The sequence below is a fragment of the Podarcis liolepis genome (genome assembly GCF_965112155.1).
Source record: "Podarcis liolepis genome assembly, chromosome: 12".
NCBI classification, from domain to species: domain Eukaryota; kingdom Metazoa; phylum Chordata; class Lepidosauria; order Squamata; family Lacertidae; genus Podarcis; species Podarcis liolepis.
In genome coordinates this window covers 3,231,830-3,246,857 of record NC_139563.1, presented here as the reverse complement: position 1 = coordinate 3,246,857, position 15,028 = coordinate 3,231,830, and the positions used below count along the sequence as shown (strand labels likewise).

Sequence of the window (15,028 nt, the reverse complement as noted above, 5' to 3'; positions counted from 1 at the left end):
ACGGCTACCTATCTACTACAGGTTCCCTGACATTACTGGAAAGATGGCCTCTTTCGCCTTTTGGACCACAGTTTTGAGGAGGAACATTGAGTTAAATTCTTCAGGGAACAAATTTTTATTGGACAGAATGCCTAGTTTCAATAACCATGTTAACAGGGCAAAGTGTTTTTATTCTGTTGGATGTATCTTGCTCTGTTACGGCTTTTCGGCTGTGCAAATGAATAATAAAATACTCTCCGTAGTAGTAGGCAGGGGGAGACGGCCTGGGGAGCCGCTGCCTATTGGACGATGCCGCCACTCACCCTTTCCCTCTCTCCTCCCCCAGGCGCATTGCATTCCATGCTCGGAGCAATGGACAAAAGGGTATCCGAGGAGGTAAGGCTTTGGGCTTTCAGTTCCCCTCCTCGCCAGGTTAATAGCATCAAAGGCACCTCCAATTAGTATTTTGGGGCTTTAAAAAAATCGGTTTTTTAAAGAGCTTAGTTAAAATTCTCACCATCGTCAGCAGGGTTGCTTCCTATGAGCCTGCTGCATGTGGCAGTGCATTTATTTGCTTATTTATGTACGGTAATTTATTATTTTGCCTTCTTTGTTGTTGTGCCTTTTTTGTAAACCGCTTTGATTTTCTACAAGCAAACGGTATAAATATATTTTTTGAGAGAGAGAAATTCAGTCTGTGTGCCTTTGGGCTGATCTTCCTTGGGGGGTCTTCTAGCTGGGCTTGTTGAAAATGCAACTCTCTCCCCCCCCCTAAAAAACCCCCATTCTGTCTTGCAGGGCATGAAGGTCTCCTGTACCCATTTCCAGTGTGCGGCAGGGGCGTTTGCTTACCTCCGGGACCACTTCCCTCATTCCTACAGCGTAGACATGAGCCATCAGATCCTTAACCTCAATATCAACCTCATGCTGGTAAGAGCTGGGGGGGCGGCGAGGGGAAGTTCCTCTGGCCTGCTCTGCCCCTTGGTGAAGGTGCTGAGAATGGAAGGGGAGTCAAAGGGCCAACCAGAAGCCCTAATAGGAAACCAGCAAGCAGGATTCGAACACAAGACCCTCTTTCTTCCCTCCTGTGGCTTCCACTAAGTGGTACCCAGAAGCACTTACTGCCTCCAGTTTCTGGAGTGTAGAGCCGAGCCATCGTGGCTAGTGGCTACAGACAGCTCTCTCCTCCCTGTATTTCCAAAGCAGAGGGCAGGTCAGAGCGACTCATTGTTCTAAACGGGCTGGCCGATTTTAAAACGTGATCTCCGCTCATGCGACAGTAGCTGCAGTGGACTGCTCTCTTGAGGTTACCTGCAGCCTTGCGTCCAAGGCTATAGAACACTGTAACTGAAAGCATCTTGTATGCCCCGCAGAGGACCTTAAGGTCCATGAATAATCATAGTTGAGAGGTCCCGGGCCCTAAGGAAGTCAGATTATCCTCCGCCAGGGCCAGAGCCTTCTCAGTGATGGCTCCGACCTGGTGGAATGCTCTGTCCCAGGAGACCAGGGCCCTGCAGGATTGAACTTTCTTCTACAGGGCCTGTAAGACTGAGCTATTCCACCTGGCTTTCAATTTGAACTTAGCCTGATCTTTTATTCCCCTTCCTTCCCTCCCCCTCCCCTTTTTATGAAGATTACCCGCTCTGGGATCCCACAGCTCATTCTCCCCTGGTCTCCTCGCTGGCCCAGATAGGACTTATTTAGCCAACTAGCCCTGGTGATCATCTAATGTTTATTGGATGGATTTCCCCTAAATTGATTTTTGAATTCTGAAATTATTGTTATTCATGTCCTATACTGTATTTTATGATGTTTTTTGTTGCATCAATTAAGTGTTTTAAATTTGTTGTTACCTCCCCTGAGCCCGGTTTTCTGAACCGGGAAGGGTGGGGTATAAATAAATTTTTATTATTATTATTATTGTTTATTTCTTCGTCTCCTGCATGTCTAAAGGGCCAGGCCCAGGAGTGCCTTCTGGAGAAATCGATGCTGGACAACCGGAAGAGCTTCCTTGTGGCCAGGATCAGTGCCCAGGTGAGCAGTTTGGGGAGCCTTGAACTTGGGTGACCAGTGCCTGAAAAGTGCCCTCCCCCTGAGCCTGGGGCAGGTTAGGGCCTTCCTCTAAAGAAGCCAGGTGCATTTTTTTGCTGTGCAGTTAGGTTTGCTTGACAGGCCCGTCCCACATGCCCTCCCCGATGGAGCTGTAGAATCAGACGAGACCCCCAAAGGCCATCTAGCCCAACCCCTTGCAATGCAGGAATCCCAGCTCAAGAATCCCCGACAGATAGCCATCCAAATTCTCCATTAAAACCTCCAGTGAAAGAGAGTCTACTTACCTTTAGAAAGTTATTCCAATGTTCAGATGGGTTCTCCTTTCTCGTGGTACGAATCCGTCAGTTCGGCTCCTGCAGTGGGGAAAATTTGTCAGCGTCTAAAGCAGCAATCACTCAGAACCTTTCCTACCCTCCCCAAATTCCCTTCCCAAGGTGGTGGATTACTACAAAGAAGCCTGTCGAGCTTTGGAGAACTCTGAAACAGCCTCTCTGCTGGGGAAGATTCAGAAGGACTGGAAGAAGCTGGTGCAGATGAAGATCTACTATTTCGCTGCCGTGGCCCATGTGAGTATCCTGGGGGGACCCTGCTCCGGTGAGCTGGGCTTCACCCAACATGACCTCCCCACACTTCATCCTTTGGTTAGGTAAAGGGACCCCTGAGCATTAGGTCCAGTTGTGGCCGACTCTGGGGTTAAGGTGCTCATCTCACTTTACTGGTCGAGGGAGCCGGCGTACAGCTTCCGGGTCACGTAGCCAGCATGACTAAGCCGCTTCTGGCAAACAGAGCAGCGCACGGAAACGCCGTTTACCTTCCCGCCGGAGTGGTACCTATTTATCTACTTGCACTGGTGTGATTTTGAGCTGCTGGGTTGGCAGGAGCAGGGACCGAGCAGCGGGAGCTCACCCCGTTGTGGGGATTCGAACCCCCGACCTTCTGATTGGCAAGTCCTAGGCTCTGTGGTTTAACCCACAGCTCCACCTGCCTCCCTTGGTTAGATAAGATAAGATAAAACTTTATTCGCATTAGCCAATGGCCATAGCAACAGTAAAACATTACAGTATACGCAGAAAAGGAAGTTTGATATAAGAGCACAATTGAAAGTCCTGAATCAGCCGTCAGTTAGTGGCCCTTATTCTGATTGCCCCTGCCATGAACCTAGCGACGGTAATTAATTAATACGTTTGTGCAGATATGGGGGCAGAGATTCAAAATGGAGAAGTGGAAAATAAACATACCCTATCTGCCTGTGGACTGCTTCGCCAGAGTGGTGCATGCTCTGGTTATCTCTCGCTTGGACTACTGCAATGCGCTCTATGTTGGGCTACCTTTGAAGGTGACCCGGAAACTACAACTAATCCAGAATGTTGCAGCTAGACTGGTGACTAGGAGCGGCCACCGAGACCACATAACTCCGGTCTTGAAAGACCTACATTGGCTCCCAGTACGTTTCTGGGCACAATTCAAAGTGTTGGTGCTGACCTTTAAAGCCCTAAACGGCCTCGGCCCAGTATACCTGAAGGAGTGTCTCCACCCCCATTGTTCTGCCCGGACACTGAGGTCCAGTGCTGAGGGCCTTCTGGCAGTTCCCTCACTGCAAGAAGCCAAGTTACAGGGAACCAGGCAGAGGGCCTTCTCGGTAGTGGTGCCTGCCCTGTGAAACACCCTCCCACCAGATGTCAAAGAGAAAAACAACTACCAGACTTTTAGAAGACATCTGAAGGCAGCCCTGTTTAGGGAAGCTTTTAATGTTTAATAGATTATTGTATTTTAATATTTTGTTGGAAGCCACCCAGAGTGGCTGGAGAAGCCCAGCCAGATGCGCGGGGTACAATTTATTTATTTATTTATTATTATTATTATCCTTTGGTTTGTGTTGGAACCTGAAGGCTCCTATTGGCTCTGTCGTCTCAACCCTCACCGGGATGGGAGCACTGGAATGAGGCTTTATGGGAAGAACTCGCCTGTCTGTTCCTCCCAGCCCCTTCTGTCTGTGGGGTTATGCGTGTGGGTTGAGCTTTTGATTTCAGCTTCCTGCGCGAGGGATGAGGGTTTGTGGGACGGATGGAGGCGATGCCAGATTGTGAGGTGGTGCCTGGGGCCAACCCAGGGGTGCTGTGTCTGGCTGGCTGCTTAAAAGAACTGTGATTCTTCTCTGTCTTTCAGTTGCACATGGGTAAGCAGGCGGAGGAGCAGCAGAAGTACGGCGAGAGGGTAAGCCTGTTTGCTTCCAAAGTTCTGGGGTGGGTGGAGAACTCACAGACTGCTTGCCGCGGTCAATCTCCTGGATGATGAGAGGCGAAAAGATAGCCAACTTCAAATACCTGAAGGGCTGTCACGTGGGCGATGGGGCAAGCTTGTTTCCCGCTGCTCCAGAGAGTGGGACCGGAACCAGCCATTTCAAATGACGAGGAAGGAGTTTCCGACTCAATATTAGGAAGAATTGACAGCAGGAGCCGTTTGACAGTGGAACAGGCTCCCTCGGAAAGTGGTGGGCTCTCCTTCTTTGGAGGTCTTTAAACAGAGGTTCTCTGGCCATCTGTCAGGGATTTTAAGCTGTGTCCCTGCATTGCAAGGGGTTGGACTAGATGTCCTTTGGGGTGCCTTCCGATTCTGCAATTCCGTGATTCTGCAATAGGTGAGGGGTAGAGAGGCTTGGGCAAGGTTTTACGCTGTCCGTGGTGCTGAACCTTGTAATACAGGCACATATATAGATATGGATATAGATACACACACACAGAGTGGTACCTCGGGTTACATACGCTTCAGGTTACAGACGCTTCAGGTTACAGACTCCGCTAACCCAGAAATATTACCTTGGTTTAAGAACCTTGCTTCAGGATGAGAACAGAAATCATGCTCCGGTGGCGTGGCAGCAGCAGGAGGCCCCATTAGCTAAAGTGGTGCTTCAGGTTAAGAACAGTTTCAGGTTAAGAACGGACTCCGGAACGAATTAAGTACTTAACCTGAGGTACCACTGTGTGTGTGTGTGTGTGTGTGTGTGTTTTAACATACCATTTTCAACAGTAATTAAACATACTTTTACATCTTATTCAATTTTTTTGACTTCCATCAGTCCTGTCTGGAAATTTCCCAATTGAATCTCTCAGTATGCATTTCTTATTTTCCCTATTACATTTCAAACTCGTAACCAATATTTCTACCATTTTCTACTTTATAACACTTCGTATGTTTCTCCTTATAAAACTTCTTGTAGTCCTACTAGTGTAATTTGTCGATTGCAGGTGCTCTTCAAATAATTCATATACTTCTTCCAATCTTCTGTAAATCTCTGGTCCCGCAGGTTTCGAATCCTTCCTGTCATTTTGTCCAATTCTGCATAGTCCATTAATTTCATCTGCCATTCTTCTTTCATCAGAATTGTCAGAATTTCTTCTCACTTCTGTTTCTGGGCTAACAGTACTCTTGCCCCAAACAGCGAAACCTTCAGCCTTGCCCTTGTATTGTTGATGTTACAATAACTGAAGGACAGCTGTTTTTGGGAGATGGGTTTAGATGGGCTCCAGGAGCCAAGGGGAGAAGACAGAGGGGAGAGCGAGGAAGCCAAACCTTATCTCCCGGGCACAGACCTCCCTTTGAAGCCCTTGCCAGGATGAGTCCAGAAGGAGCTTCTTCTGTTCCCTCGCCACGTCTATGACTACCTAAGGCACTAGTCCTCACACGTGGCCAGTGTGGCGGAAGCCCTGCGAATGGACTTCAGGCTGCAAGTGGGGCTTCTTGTGATGAGATGACCCTCTGTTATGGCACTCCCCGCGTGCAAGTTCTCTACCTGCGGGGAATTTCTGTGTGTTATAAGAAAGACTGCTTTATGGGGTATTCCAGAGCCCATATCAAGTCCTTAAGTGGGTTCCCTATTGGAGGAGAAAGTAACAGGGGCCAACTAGAGTATATTGAGAAGCAAAGTGGCTAGTAAGCCTGATCTTTATTCAGGGAACTGTTGCAACAGGGTCCCCACTCATCACACGCGGGAGGGAGGAGAACCTTGAACAATGGTGCAAAAGCCCCTATATAGACCTTTGAAATTGCCCACCCTGTAGCCCAAGACCAGCCCCCTGAAACATCATACATCACAGAAGGGAGGTGGTCTCCAGCAGAAATCCTGTCTTACAGGATACTGATCATGGTCACTGGTTGCGTTACCCGGGCAGTCTAGCATATTCATACACAAATACGTCCTTAAGACAGGATTTGCAAGCAAAAAGGCAGTGGGAAGGCTTTCCCCATTTGCCTCCCCTTACTGCAGTGGACTATTTGAGGTCATTGGGAGAGTCAAAATGGCTTCGGGATTGCTCTCCCATACTATTTCACACATGCTGTTCATATATTTAGATATCCGTGCATTTATGAATATTTATTCTAAGTCTGAGACCTTAAAATTCTTGTAACGTGTGTGAGAGAAAGGCTCAGTTTTCTTACTTTTAATAGAAAGCATAGCCAGTTTGACAGTGGACTTTGGTTGTCTGAATCTCTTCCTCCTTTGCAGGTCATCTACTTCCAGAGTGCTCTGGACAAGCTCAATGAAGCCATCAAACTGGCCAAGGTACACCTTTCTTCCTACCCCCTTCCTGAAAGTGGCTTTAAAAGTTATTTACCATATTTTTCGTCCCATAGGACGCACCTAGTTTTTTGGGGGGGAAATAAAGGGGGGGGGAAATTCACTTTATTTCCCCCCCAAAAGCAGGTCAGGGAAACAGAACCAGGTCGAGGAACAGTGGGATGGCGGCGCTGCACCTCCCTGCTGTCCCCCGAGCTTGTGGGGCTAGCCGATGTCTGCCCCGCGCGAGGGGCGCTCTGCACCAGGGCGCCCCCCCCCTTGCGGGGCGGCAGGCTGCTATTCGCAGCGTGGGGAGCCTTGCGGGGAACTCCTGCAAGGCTCCCCACGCTGCGGGTGTCTGCCTGGCGCGGGGGGCGCTCTGCTTCAGGGCACCCCTTGCGCTGGGCAGCAGGGTGCTATCCGCAGCCTAGACATCCCTGCCGGACCTCCCGCAGGGCTGCCTAGGCTGCGAATGTGTTCCTGAAGCCTGGAGAGCGAGAGGGGTCGGTGCAGCAAAAGCCTGCATTCGCCCCATAGGACGCACCCAGATTTCCCCTTCATTTTTGGAGGGGGAAAAGTGCGTCCTATAGGGCGAAAAATACGGTAGTTAGACTTCCGGGTTGGCGCCATCGCCGAATGGCGGACTCCCTCCGAGCTCCGGAGGGAGCCTGCTCGGCAGGGGCTGGGTCCTACCGCGACGGCGACGCGGGGACCCTCAAAAACCACGGGCACGGAGCCCGTGGACATGGGGACTCGGCTGGTACCGTCAGCGCCCTCCCGACTCGTGAAGGAGCCTTTTTAAAGGCTACGGATCGGGTGCCGGGGAGCGGCGTGGTACTGTGAGTCTATCGCTTCCCCTGCCGAGCGCAGCCGCATGCCATTCGTCGGAGAGCGCTGGCTTCTTCCATTTGAAATTCGGACATTTAACAACAACCCGTGAGTAATTGGGTAACCGGGTATAAAAGGAGAAAAAAAGGAATTTTTTTTCGGATTCGGCACGAGCGGGGGGGATCTAAAAAGGAAGTCAGTCCCCTCCCTGATTGTAAACATGCTAAAACAAGGACTGAGAAACCAAGATCAATTCAGAAGTTTATTGCTGACAAAAAATATCAATTCCACGATGGGATACTACAAGAATTGTGCTGGAGGAGAAAAGTCGAGGGTGAGAGGGAAAAGGCAACCCCCCCCTGGGAACCGGGGCGATTCGGAGAACCTGGCGGAGAGAGATGGAGAGTTTGACAGCTGTCAAAGTAGCTGTCAAATCTTGAGAATACAAAGAGGACTTTGTTACAAGTATTTTGCTGGTTAATTTTGATACAATTGGATATAAATATGGATACAAAATGTCGGAGGAAAAAAGAAACAACAACTTGACTTTTGGATTAGAGGACACAAAGTTACTGCAACCCCCCTAGAGGGGCTTTGGGACATTACAAGTGGCGTATGTGGAAAACTACTCTGGGATGTGTACTGGCTTTAGCTCCTGGGAAAGTAGCAAAACTGAAATATTGTTTGGTCTACAGAGGTGACAACACAATAGAATCTTTCTATTGAAGTAAGGTAGGAACTGGACGTAAGTTTTTGTTCCTGAATAACAAACCTCTGTAGAGATACCAGATTTCAGAATAAGAATGGTTTTGCAGCTGAACAAGACAGAAACCTGAGAAAGTAAGAAACGAAAGAGTAAAGGACCAACTACGCCACGGAAAGAACAATGGGAGGAGCAACAATGACCAAGGGAAATTAAAGGCCTCTATTAGACTGGATTTTTGAAATTAAACATTATCAAAACAAGCAAATTTAAAGAAAACCGGCAAGATGGATTGAGAAAAATTTGGCTGTGGACTTGAGACCTCCAGGCTGACAACATACAGACTGATGGACATGGGGAATCCAAACCGGGGAAGGGAGGGGGAATTCTAGAATCCAAAGGCTATGTAACCAACTTTTGGAATCTTCTTTTATCGTCTATCTTTTATCTTTCTATATAACTTTGGTATTTTGATTTAACATGTTTTGGAAAAAAAAAGGGGGAATTCGTGGAAGGAAACGGGGTAGATTTTGGGGGGGAAATCTTGGTTCTAAAGATGAGGAGTGATGTTAAGATTGTAATTTAAATTGGCTGATAGGTACAACATATTAGGTTAAAATTGGGAATGAGAACTTGTGGAACCAACGTAGGGAAAGGGGAATACAGTCGGGAGGGGAAGGAGGGAGTCCCAGAAAGAAGGTTATGAAAATAAGGGTTTAAAATTGGTCTTTCTTTTTCTTTCTTTTCTTTATCTTTTCTATCTTCTCTATTCTGTTATTATTGGAAATTTTAATAAATATGATTATGAAAAATACGGTAGTTAAACTCTGGAGGCAATGATGGCCCCCAACTTGGATGGCTTTAAAACAGGATTGGACTAACTGATGGAGGAGAGGGCTGTTGATGGCTGCGCCCCCTCCCCGCTGCCCCCCTTGCCTCTTAGCTTCCCCTAGAGCAGGGGTCCGCAACCTTTAAGACAAAAAGAGCCACTTGGACCCGTTTCTGAAGGGAAAAAAACTGGGAGCCGCAAAACCGGCAAGGTGACGTCGGGACGGTGCGTGACTAATGCACACACCGCCCCCATGCGACGTCACAACCAGTACAGGGCCCGCCACAGTGGGGAGTGTCGGGGCGCACAATGCGCCTCCTCCCCTCGCTAGTATCCGCCCCGGAGCCACAGCAAAGGTGTAAAAGAGCCACATGCGGCTCCGGAGCCGCGGGTTGCAGACCCGTGCCCTAGAGAATCCCCCCAAGGGACACGGGTGGTGCTGTGGGTTAAACCACTGAGCCTAGGGCTTGCCGATCAGAAGGTCGGCGGTTCGAATCCCCGCGACGGGGTGAGCTCCCATTGCTCGGTCCCTGCTCCTGCCAAGCTAGCAGTTCGAAAGCACGTCAAAGTGCAAGTAGATAAATAGGTACCGCTCCGGCGGGAAGGTAAACGGCGTTTCTGTGTGCTGCTCTGGTTCGCCAGAAGCGGCTTAGTCATGCTGGCCACGTGACCCGGAAGCTGTATGCTGGCTCCCTCGGCCAATAAAGCGAGATGAGCGCCACAACCCCAGAGTCGGTCCCGACTGGACCTAATGGTCAGGGGTCCCTTTACCTTTACCTAGAGAATCCCCCCAGTGGCTGCTACTGCCTACTTTGGGAATTGTTGGTGTACCCTTATCCTGCCCCCTGCCATCTCTGCCTGCGGACCACCTGCTTATTATGGATATGTTTTGAACCTGACATTTCTTCTTGCAGGGTCAGCCTGAGACGGTGCAGGAAGCCCTGAGGTTCACCATGGATGTCATTGGAGGAAAGTGAGTCGCTGCTGCCTGTTAACTCTTTGCATGCCTGGGCCTGGGTCCCTGTCACACCAGTTCCCTTCCCTAATCTCTGCTCTGCCCCAAGAGAACCTGCCTGGTGCTGAGAGAGAGAGAGAGAGAGAGAGAGAGCGCACTCCTGTCTGGAAATCGGGAGAGCCACTGCCAGTCAGAAGTCAGATGTTGACGGGTCTGATGGTCTCACCCGTAGACCTTTGCTTTGTTCAGATCTGCTCTTCCAGTCATTCCCTCCGTATTTTTGTGATTCTGTGAAACCATGAGGACTAGAAAACCTTTTTTAAAAAAAAACACGCATAATAATAATAATAATAATAATAATAATAATAATAATAATAATTTTTAAAAAAATTATTTATACCCTGCCCTCCCTCCCCTGGCCAGAGCTGGGCTCAGGGCAGCTAACACCAATAGAATCACAGTAAAAGCATAATAGGGGGAAAAGAAAAAGAAAAGAAAATACAGGTTAAAATGCAATTTAAAATGCAGCCTCATTTTAAAAGTAGCCCATGGATCAAAACTGTAAGAGGAGGGAAACATAAGGGTCGGACTCAGTCCAAACCAAAGGCCAGGCAGAACAGCTCTGTCTTGCAGGCCCTGCGGAAAGATGTCAAGTCCCGCAGGGCCCTAGTCTCTTGTGGCAGAGCGTTCCACCAAGTCGGGGCCAGCACTGAAAAGGCCCTGGCCCTAGTTGAGACTAATCTAACCACCTTGCGACCTGGGACCTCCAAAGTGTTTTCATTTGTGGACCATGCGTTTGGATTCCTAAGTTACTCTACATAATGAATTCAAGAAACGTGCGCATGGGAGAAGAACGAGGTGCTCCCAGGTGAGAGCTGGGAGCGTCCACCCCCTTTTTATGCGAGACAAGGGTTAATTGAGATCTCCCTCTGATAGAGGGCTTTGCATTATTTTCTTCCTCTTTTTTATTTACTTTTTCCATTTTTATTCAGATTTTTTTTTTTTAATCGTATTCTATGTTGGGAAAGTTTCAATTGAAAAAGAAAGAAATGCACACAGATTTGCAAATTTTCACTTTGGGCTTGGGAAGTAAGGAGATACTGACCAGAACATCCTCACCCCCTTCCCTCTTTCCAAGTTTGGCTTTTACCTAGTATTCCCCACATTTCTGGAGGCCCCCCCCCAAAGTCCCACTGTCTGTAGTTCCTCTGACTTTGGGTGTGAGGCATCCCTAAACATAACACCCTTTGAAAATGTACAACTATGATATTGGTTTCTTTCTTGGAACTGTGCTTGGAGCGAAAATATGTGATACTTCTTCCTGGGCATCTGCCCCCAAAGAGCCCCGCCCCCCAGCAGTAACGCCCTTCAAGCCTGTTGTCGCTTTGCAGGTACAACTCTGCCAAAAAGGACAACGACTTCATCTACCACGAGGCTGTCCCTGCTCTGGATACCTTGCAGTCAGTGAAAGGTAAAGTCAAAACACTCTGTTTTCACAGAATTGTAAAGTTGGATGGGACCTCCAGCAGTCAGGAGTTCCGCCTACACTCAAGTAGGACCCTGGCAGAGACACATGCCCGACTGGCATGTTCTCTCCCTCCTTGAGAGCCAGTGTAGTGTAGTGGTTAAGAGCAGTAGACTCGTAATCTGGTGAACCGGGTTCGCTTCCCCGCTCCTCCACATGCAGCTGCTGGGTGACCTTGGGCTAGTCACACTTCTTGAAGTCTCTCAGCCCCACTCACCTCACAGAGTGTTTGTTGTGGGGGAGGAAAGGAAAGGAGAATGTTAGCCGCTTTGAGACTCCTTCGGGTAGTGATAAAGCGGGATACAGTGGTGCCCCGCAAGACGGAAAACCCGCTAGACGAAAGGGTTTTCCGTTTTGGAGATGCTTCACAAAACAAATTTCCTATGGGCTTGCTTCGCAAGACGAAAATGTCTTGCGAGTTCCTGCAGGGTTTTTTTCCTCCCCCCCCCTTTTCCCCAAGCCGCTAAGCCGCTTAACAGCTGATCTGCTAAGCCGCTTAACAGCTGATCCGCTAAGCCGCTTATCAGCTGATCCGCTAAGCCGCTAATAGCGCTAAGCCGCTAATGGGCTTGCTTCGCAAGACGAAAAAACCGCAAGACGAAGAGACTCGCGGAACGGATTCTTTTCGTCTTTCGAGGCACCACTGTATCAAATCCAAACTCTTCTTCTTCTGGTCGATCGTTCGGGAGCTTCATAAGCTTTCTTCAGCCCGAACATCACAGCAACTGATGCCAACCGACACTGGCACACTTAGGGATCTGCAGAGTCTTCGCAGCTTGTGTGACAGGACCCCAGCAACTCAGCATTTTGGCTAATCTACTTTATCTACATATAAACACACACGGAGCACTGCAACATGGCTCCCTCTCTCTCTAGCATCAGACAGCAAAGAGAAAAAGAACAAAGGACAACAGTCCCACTTCACGGAACACAGTAACACAAACATCCTATCTCAGTCACTTCCCACTCTGTGGTGTCAAAACACATACCGTCATGTGAAAGACAACAATCCCATGACTGCAATCAGGGAGCAGGAATTCTAACAATCTAGCCCAACCCCCTGCAGTGCAGGAATATCTTCCCTGATGTGTGACTCAAACCCACAACCCTGAAATTAAGAGTCTCACGCTCTATGAGCTGAGCTATCCCAGCTTTGGAGCAAGCCCTATCGTATTCTCTGACTGCTGGTCTTGGGTAGGGCAGAAGGAGCCCATCATTCCCCAACCAGGCGCCCTCCAGATGTTCTGGACTACAACTCCCATCATGCATATTTTTTTTGCAACATCCATCAAATTGTATGTAGCACAGGGCTACCCAAAGCATAAATATGCAGTGGGTGGTTTTGAAAGCTGATCGGCATCACTTTTGGCCGCCTTTTGGTGATGATCAAAAACTTTCTTATTCTCCCACGCTTTGAGCGGAGGCTGTTGGGGAATCTTAACGTCAGATGTTTCCTGCTGACGCCATGATATTGGGGAAGGTTTTGCTGCATCTTGATGGGCCGGGCTTTTGTGGCAGTGATTGGCCACTGTCTTACTTAGTCTTTTGTTGTGGGCTGTTCAGATTTCTTTACAACTTGTTAAATCGCTACCCACAAAAGTGAGGAAGGGTGGGATATAAACATAGTCGTAACAATAAAAGCCAAAATAAGCATGCAGGGCTGGGTAAACTCAAACATTTACAGAAGCTACAAGATTATCAGCACTCTATGGGTCTGGTGTGGCCTAGGTATCACCTCTAGGGACGCGGGTGGTGCCATGGTCTAAACCACTGGGCCTCTTGTGCTTGCTGATCGGGAGGTCAGCGGTTTGAATCCCCATGACAGAGTGAGCTCCCGTTGCTCTGTCCCAGCTTCCGCCAACCTAGCAGTTCAAAAGCACACCAGTGCAAGTAGATAAATAGATACCACTCCAGTGGGAAGATAAACGGCATTTCCGTGCGCTCTGGTTTCCATCACGGTGTTCTGGTGCGCCAGAAGCAGTTTAGTCCTGCTGGCCACATGACCCGGAAAACTGCGGACTGTCAGGGAACTGACATCAGAGCAAGAGGCGAAGGGGAGGCTCCCAGATGATGCTGGCGAAGGACCCAGCAGCAGGGGGAGAAACAGCTCAGTAGAGGGGGAAGCTAATCAGCGCAACACCAGGGATAAAGGGGGGCAGATGGGGGAATTGGAGAGAGGGCTCCAGGACTCTTCACTGGACATCAGTGAGGAGAGCCCAGGTCCTTCGCTACCCACGCCTTCCCTGCGCAGAAGACTCCCGCGCAGTGAGAGGAGGAGGAGACTGGGTGTCAAACAACTTTTATGTTGGAAGAGGTTCAAGAAACGCCCACTGACGGATTCTGCCAGTGACTGAGGCAGCCACGATGAGAAGGGGCTGTGCAGTCAGAAAGGTTTAACAAGGCAAATTAACCGAGAAAGGCACCAGTTTACGCACGAGTAACTCATACCTATTACACGGACAAACACCGGCTCCCTCGGCCTGAAAGCGAGATGAGCGCCGCAACCCCATAGGCGCCTTTGACTGGACTTAACTGTCCAGGGATCCTTTGCCTTTCCCTTTTTTAGGAATCAACTCTCTGTCCTCAAATTCTTGATTAACCCAATATTACTTCATCTGCAGGTGCACCTCTTGTGAAAGCCCTTCCTGTCAACCCCACAGACCCGGCTGTCACAGGCCCTGACATTTTTGCCAAGCTGGTTCCAATGGCTGCCCACGAGGCCTCCTCGCTCTACAGGTGAGCAGCTGCTTTGCATTCTGGGAGACTGTTTGGCCTGCCAGTTCCATGGGGGGGGGCGGGCTGCAGGAAAACAGGTGGGGATTAAAGGGTCGAGATGGGAGGCTTGATAAAAAGGCAAGGAGAAGAAGGAGAAGAATTTATTATTTATACGAAGAAGAAGAAGAAGAAGAATTTATTATTTATACCCTGCCCCTCTGGCTGGGTTTCCCCAGCCACTCTAGGTGGCTCCCAACAGAATATTAAAAACACGATAAAACAGCAAAAATTAAGAACCTCCCTAAACAGGAGGAGGGTGGGAGTATTGTGGGCCAAGAGTTGACATGTGCCTAGATTTCAACTTCCGGGAGAAACTTCGGAAAAGCGACCTGAAATTTACTGCATTTTATTCATTGAAAGAGAATTATTTGAAAAGGATCCATAGATTGTAATTAACTAGGTTGGCTAAGATATATAAAACAGAATCAGATATGTGTTGGAAGTGTAAAAAAGCAGAGGGAATCTTTTTTTCATACGTGGCGGACATGCAAAAAGTTAAAAGTGTATTGGGAAATGATTTATAATGAACTGGAAAAAAAATTCAAAATTACTTTAAAAAACAAATAAACCCCAGAGCCCTTTTTATTGGGAATAAGCCAGACAGAAATTCCTAGGTGTCAGAAAAGATTATTTATCTATGCAACAACTGAGCCCATGTTTTTTTAGCCCCAAAATGGAAAGTGAACGAGGTCCCAACTGAAGAAGAATGGCAGTTTAAGTTGACAGAATATGCAGAACTTGCAAATTTAACACACAGAATAAGAGAGCAAGAAGAACGTATATTTAAAGAAGGAAAACGTTTATTGAGTACATACAGCTGAAAACTC

At 48.5% G+C, this 15,028-nt stretch overlaps 1 protein-coding gene across 1 annotated transcript in view; it reads left to right on the top strand.

The window, feature by feature from the left end:
• Positions 1–15,028, top strand: part of PTPN23 (protein tyrosine phosphatase non-receptor type 23) — a 61,907-nt gene that overhangs the window by 17,295 nt on the left and 29,584 nt on the right. Inside the window, exons 5-13 of the mRNA XM_083466578.1 lie at positions 326–375; positions 778–909; positions 1,933–2,013; positions 2,466–2,597; positions 4,198–4,245; positions 6,536–6,592; positions 9,861–9,919; positions 11,293–11,372; positions 14,048–14,162. Of these exons, the coding sequence (XP_083322704.1) occupies positions 326–375; positions 778–909; positions 1,933–2,013; positions 2,466–2,597; positions 4,198–4,245; positions 6,536–6,592; positions 9,861–9,919; positions 11,293–11,372; positions 14,048–14,162 (754 nt within the window). The remainder of the gene's footprint in view (positions 1–325; positions 376–777; positions 910–1,932; positions 2,014–2,465; positions 2,598–4,197; positions 4,246–6,535; positions 6,593–9,860; positions 9,920–11,292; positions 11,373–14,047; positions 14,163–15,028) is intronic.